Raw genomic sequence first — 6,575 nt, 5'->3', positions numbered from 1 at the left:
TCGTCTAAATCCTCCAGACGTTCCAGCCGGTCAGCAGCCAGCTTAGCGGCCGTTGAAGCACGCGCCAAAGCAGAAGCCGCCATTAAAAGAGCGTCCTACGCGCAGAAAGAGCTTGAAGTAAAGGTAAAAAGAGCTCAGCTAAAGGTCGAAGAGACACGGCTAGAAGCCACCCTCGAAGTGCTACAGCAGGAACGAGAAGCAGAAGCAGCCTTAGCCGAAGCTACAGTGTTTGAAGTGGCAGTCGATGCAGTAGAGCTAGCACAGTCGCCAAATACAAGTGACAGGGAGCAGGAAACATCACGTCTATCCTCCCAGAGAACTGAAAGGTACGTCCAAGACCAATACAGTTACATAAAGGCTTCTCAAGCATCCTTTAACCAAGACACCCAGCCACATGACACCGAAGTTCATCAGCCGTTCGTTTCATCAAAGCATCCTGGCGAATTCTCCATTAACGTCAAAGGGTTCCATGATGTGCCGTTGGATGGACACCCATTACAAACTTCATCAGACAACAAGCCCTTTACTCCTTACAATAACAAAGCCAACGAGTTCCAGTCTGGTAATTCAAACACAATGGACTTGGCCAAATTCCTAGCACGCCGCGACTTGCTTACAGCAGGGCTCACCAAATTTGATGACAAGGTAGAAAACTACCGCTCATGGAGGTCTACTTTCATAAATACGATTGAAGGACTGGACCTCAAGCCAAGCGAAGAACTCGATTTGCTTATCAAATGGCTAGGCGCAGAGTCAGCCGAACATGTCAAAAGGATAAGGTCGGTGAACGTTAACCATCCTGCCCTTGGTCTCAGCAGAGCCTGGGATAGATTGGAAGAGTGCTATGGGTCCGTCGAAGCCATGGAAGCGGCGCTTTTCAACAAAATTGAACACTTCCCAAAGATCACTAACAAAGAACCACATCGTCTGAGAGAGCTAGGTGACCTCATGCTCGAGTTAGAGGCAGCAAAGGCCGAAGGATATCTGCCTGGCTTGGCTTATCTAGATACTGCACGTGGCATTAGCCCTATCCTGGAGAAGCTGCCAACCTCATTACAAGAAAGGTGGATGTCGGAAGGAAGCAGGTTCAAGCAAAGATATGGAGTCGTTTTCCCTCCATTTTCATTTTTCTCCAACTTCATTCGCAACGAAGCAAGAATGAGGAACGACCCCAGTTTCCAAACCACACCTTCTCACCTGCCGGCCCCTAAAGGACAGAGAGCCCCACCGCATTATTTAAAAACGCCGGTCACAGTACATAAAATAGAAGTCGACAAAGCTCTCCAAGAGGACGAATCCGAAAGAATGACAGACATCAATAAGCAGTGTCCCCTTCACAAGAAACCTCACCCATTGGCAAGGTGCAGAGGATTCAGAGAAAAGTCCCTAGAAAACCGTAAGGCCTTTCTTAAAGAAAATTCAATTTGTTTCCGCTGCTGCTCATCAACGGCTCACCAAGCTAAGGCCTGTGATGCAGTCATCCGCTGCTCAGAGTGCGACAGCAGCAAGCACGTTTCAGCCCTACATGCTGGTCCTGCCCCTTGGGTTAAAAAGGGAACCCCCGGCCCTTCCGTACACCATGGCGGGGAGGAAGAGGAAAATTGCAAGCTTCCGGTCGCTAGCACCTGCACTCAGGTTTGTGGGGAGGAGAAACTAGCAGGAAGGTCATGCTCCAAAATCTGTCTCGTCTACATCTACCCTGAAAGACAACCAGACAGAAAAGTAAGAACATACGCTATCCTCGACGATCAGAGCAACAAGTCGCTTGTTAGATCTGCCTTCTTTGACCTATTCCAGGTAGCAAACGACTTCACCCCATACACATTGAAAACATGCACAGGGATGTCAGAGACGACAGGCAGAAGAGCATCCGGGTTCGTGGTAGAGTCAATAAACCATGAGGTCAGCTTTGCACTTCCTACACTTATCGAATGTGACATGTTGCCTGACAACAGGGCCGAGATACCTACACCCGAAGCTGCAAAATATCAGCCCCATCTGAAGTCCATAGCTGACAAGATTCCCAAGTTAGACCCCAAGGCCGAGATATTGCTTCTCCTCGGCAGGGATCTCATCCAGGCACACAAGGTATTAGAGCAACTTAACGGTCCCTCGCATGCACCATTTGCCCAGAAAGTAGCCCTCGGATGGGTAATAGTCGGAGACGTGTGCCTTGACGGTATTCACAAACCTTCCACAGTCAACAACTTCAAGACCAACATACTAAGAAATGGCCGCCCAAGCCTTCTGAGCCCATGTCCAAACATGATTCAGATCAAAGAGCCATGCAGTCGACCACATCAAGCCTACAGTAGTACCACTCCATGGAACAAACACACAGTGGCCATCGAAGGTAAAACATTTGGAGAAACCATCTTTACCCACACTAACGAGGACGACAAAACTGCTCTGTCCATAGAAGACTTAACATTCCTCAGAATGATGGATAAGGAGTTTCAACAAGACGCATCCAATAGCTGGACAGCCCCACTACCCTTTCGCAGCCCGAGAACTCGTCTGCCCAACAACCGTAAGGAAGCTTATAATCGCCTCATGTCACTGTCCAAAACACTCAAAAAACGACAAGTAATGAGGGAACACTTCATAGCCTTCATGAACAAGATGCTTGAGAACGGCCACGCTGAACTAGCTCCTTCACTACAAGCCAAAGAGGAGTGCTGGTACCTACCCATTTTCGGCGTATACCACCCTCGAAAACCAGACCAAATTAGGGTAGTATTTGACTCTAGTGCACGGTATCAAGGTGTGTCTCTGAACGATGTACTTCTAACGGGGCCTAATCTAAACAACAGTTTACTGGGGGTTTTGCTGCGCTTTAGGAAAGAGCCAGTAGCAGTTACAGCCGACGTGCAACAAATGTTTCACTGCTTCTACGTCAAAGAAGGTCACAGAGACTTCTTACGCTTCCTTTGGTACCGGAACAACGACCTCGATGACGAAGTGGTGGAATATCGAATGTGTGTTCATGTTTTTGGCAACAGCCCATCCCCAGCTGTAGCCATATATGGCCTTAGGAAAGCAGCACTTGCAGGAGAATTGGTGTATGGAAAAGAGGCCCGGCAGTTCGTTGATAGGAACTTTTATGTAGACGACGGTCTCATATTCCTACCCACCGAAGAAGAGGCTACAACCCTTCTAAAAAACACCCAAAAGATGCTGGCCCTCTCAAACCTAAGGCTCCACAAGGTGATGTCCAACAGAGAAAGGGTCGTGAAAGCATTTCCGCAAGACGACCTTGCTAAAGAATTAAAGAACCTCGATCTAGACTTCGACTTCTTACCTCTGCAGCGAAGTCTTGGAATTAGCTGGGACATATCCACCGATGAGTTCACCTTTCAGGTGTCAAAAGAGAAAAAACCTTACACGAGACAAGGGGTGCTATCTACTATCAACAGCTTGTTTGACCCACTGGGGTTCGCTGCACCTGTGAGCATCCGTGGAAGATCTCTACTAAGGGAGCTCACCACAACAGCATTCGAATGGGACTCTCCTCTGCCACCAGACAAGCTCAAGGAGTGGGAAAACTGGAGAGACTCACTCAGTGAACTCGAAAAGGTGAAAATTCCACGCACCTATAACCCCATCTCACTAATTTGTGCAAAGGCAAAGGAGTTATGTGTCTTTTGCGATGCATCCACTTATGCCGTGGCAGCTGTGGCTTACCTTCGAGTCATCGACGCAAATGGCAACACAGACGTTGGTTTCGTGTTGGGTAAGGCCAAGCTCGCTCCCCGACCTGAAATCACGGTCCCGAGACTGGAACTATGTGCAGCGGTCTTAGCGGTTGAATTGGCAGAAACCATAACCGACGATCTGGACACTCATCTAGATGCAGTAACCTTTTATTCAGACAGCAAAGTGGTCTTGGGTTACATTCACAACGAAACCAGAAGGTTCTATGTATATGTGAGCAATAGAGTGCTTCGTATAAGGCGAGCCAGTCGTCCAGAGCAGTGGAAATATGTTCCCACCAACCAAAACCCAGCAGACCATGCCACAAGATCCATCCCTGCAAGTGCTTTAGCCCAAAGCACCTGGCTAACAGGACCAGACTTCTTATTTAAGTCTTCAGAAGGCAACCTACCTCAACACCTTCATTACGACTTAGTTGACCCAGGAACCGACACAGATATTCGCCCTCAAGTTACTACGTTGACCACGAAAATCACCAGTAATGCGTTAGGAACTAAACGCTTTGACAGGTTTTCGAGCTGGAATTCTCTGACACGTGGTGTCGCTAGACTGGTGCACCTTGCCCACCGTGCCAAACAGGACCATGCGCAGAAGGCCTGCACTCAAGAACATCTGAAAAAGGCTCAGAACTTAGTCATCAGGAGTTTGCAACATGAGGCTTTTGCAGAGGAGTTAAAACATATAAAGAGGGACGCCCCTATCCCTAAAAACAGTCCTCTCATCAAACTCTGCCCCTACATTGATGCTTCTGGCCTCCTTCGCATTGGAGGGCACCTTCCTCAAGCAAACCTGGAGGAAAACGAAACCAACACTTTGATTCTTCCTGGGCATAGCCACGTCACAACACTAATAATTCGACATCACCACGAACTAGTCCAGCATCAAGGTCAGCATTTTACAGAGGGAGCCGTGAGGTCTGCAGGTTTCTGGGTTATGGGCGGAAAACGTCACATTAGACGCGTAATCTACCAGTGCGTCACCTGCCAGAAGCTACGTGGACAAAGAAACATTCAAAAAATGTCAGATCTACCTATAGACCGCTTGAATACTGACCCTCCGTTCTCCTACGTAGGTTTGGATGTATTCGGACCATGGACTGTAACAGCGCACCGCACCGCACCAGAGGGGGGTTGGCTCATAGTAAACGCTGGGCAGTGCTATTCACGTGCATGAGCACCAGGGCGATCCATATTGAGGTGATAGAGTCAATGGATTCATCCAGTTTCATTAACGCACTCCGGCGCTTCTTTGCCATCCACGGACCAGCTAAGCAACTACGGTCAGACTGTGGCACTAATTTCGTTGGTGCATGCAAGGAGTTAAAGTTCGACTCTACAAACCGTGACTCAAAGCTCCACAAATACCTGAATGCTGCGGGATGCACATGGGTTTTCAATCCACCCCATTCATCTCACATGGGTGGAAGCTGGGAGCGCATGATTGGAATTGCGAGACGCATACTGGACGCTATGCTGCCAAAGGTCCCGGCATCAAAACTTACCCACGAGGTCTTAACCACCTTCATGGCGGAGGTTTCAGCCATCGTGAACGCTCGACCCCTAGTTCCTGTTTCCTCTGACCCTGAAAACCCTCAAATCTTAACACCTGCAACGCTGCTTACGCAAAAAATTGGTGTTCTTCTACCACCTCCTGGGGAATATGACGACAAGGACTTGTATGGTCGTCAATGGAAGAGAGTCCAAAGTCTCGCTAACGCTTTTCGGCAACGCTGGAGAAAGGAATATCTCACTACCTTGCAAAGCTGTAAAAAGTGGCAACGTGAAGTCCCTAATCTGCAAGAGGGAGATGTTGTTTTATTGAAAGATAGCCAAGCCAGAAGAAATGACTGGCCTATGGGAGTTATAACAAAAACTGTCCCAAGTAAAGATGGGAAGGTGAGGAAGGTAGAGGTCAAGATTACAAAGGGAGGTTCACCTAAAGTCCTCTCACGCCCAATCACAGAGACTGTTCTGCTCCTTTCCCCAGAGACTATATGACCGCCAGGTTCGAGATGGCATGTAAGATGCCAGGCGGGGAGTGTTATGGTTCGAGTTTGTTGTGCGATTAACAGGACACTTGCAGCTTTAAGCGGCATTTTGTTTACGACGTTGCCGTAGCGATTAACTTTGACCTGGCGCGAGTTGCAAGGTTGTTATGTTCGGCTGAAAAGCGTGCATGGGGTAACATCAGTAGCATTATAAAACACATAAAGTTCATAGTTTTTGCAGTTCGTGAGGGAAGCATCGTCTGTAAGTACTGAACTTTATATCGCCTGTTGTTTGTGATTATTTAGCGAACTCTATACTGTTTTTAGAAAACGAAAGTAACTTCATACGGGCGTTATTTCAGCGATTCGTTTGTAGCATGAATGCTAACTTGTTAGCGCAATTTTACGCACACGTTAAACTTAATGTTTACATTGTGTAATACTTGTCAAAGGCTCTGTGCATGTGATGTATTGAGTTCTCATCGTCTCTATTGTTTGTATTTGCATTTCAGTTTTACTCCACTCTAATAAACACAGCGCAAGTTGGAACGTTAATAAATCGACACCTGACTAAACTGTATTTTGGAGGGAGTTGTCCGTCTGTCTAGTTAAGAAAGGGACACAAACTCTTAGCGAGGGCAGAACAATTACATATATCACTTTAAACTTTGCAAAAAAAAAGAAGCCTTATGTTAATCATGTCCACAAGCAGTGTCAAGTTCTCTGGGCTCAGAGGCATTTGGGATGGACCATCACACAGTGGAAACATGTATTGTGGTCAGGTGAATCAGTGTTCCAGGTTTTTTTGGGGAAAAAATGGACACCCTGTGCTTCAGACCAAAGAAGAAAAACAACCATCCAGACAGTTATTAGC

At 47.4% G+C, this 6,575-nt stretch overlaps 1 protein-coding gene across 1 annotated transcript; it reads left to right on the top strand.

Annotated features, from left to right (window-relative positions):
- The first annotated feature begins 4,326 nt into the window (after positions 1–4,326).
- On the top strand, positions 4,327–6,260 carry LOC134305914 (uncharacterized). Its single transcript, XM_062990237.1, has one exon. It carries the CDS (start codon positions 4,806–4,808, stop codon positions 5,709–5,711), a length of 906 nt encoding a protein of 301 aa, XP_062846307.1. The 5' UTR covers positions 4,327–4,805; the 3' UTR covers positions 5,712–6,260.
- Positions 6,261–6,575: the final 315 nt, after the last annotated feature.

The sequence above is a fragment of the Trichomycterus rosablanca genome, chromosome 2, assembly GCF_030014385.1.
Source record: "Trichomycterus rosablanca isolate fTriRos1 chromosome 2, fTriRos1.hap1, whole genome shotgun sequence".
NCBI lineage: Eukaryota > Metazoa > Chordata > Actinopteri > Siluriformes > Trichomycteridae > Trichomycterus > Trichomycterus rosablanca.
This window is presented reverse-complemented; position numbering and strand designations above follow the sequence as displayed.

What these genes read in the sequence shown, in the direction of transcription:
- LOC134305914 (XM_062990237.1), top strand. Translation starts at nt 4,806, where the DNA reads ATGGACTGTAACAGCGCACCGCACCGCACCAGAGGGGGGTTGGCTCAT.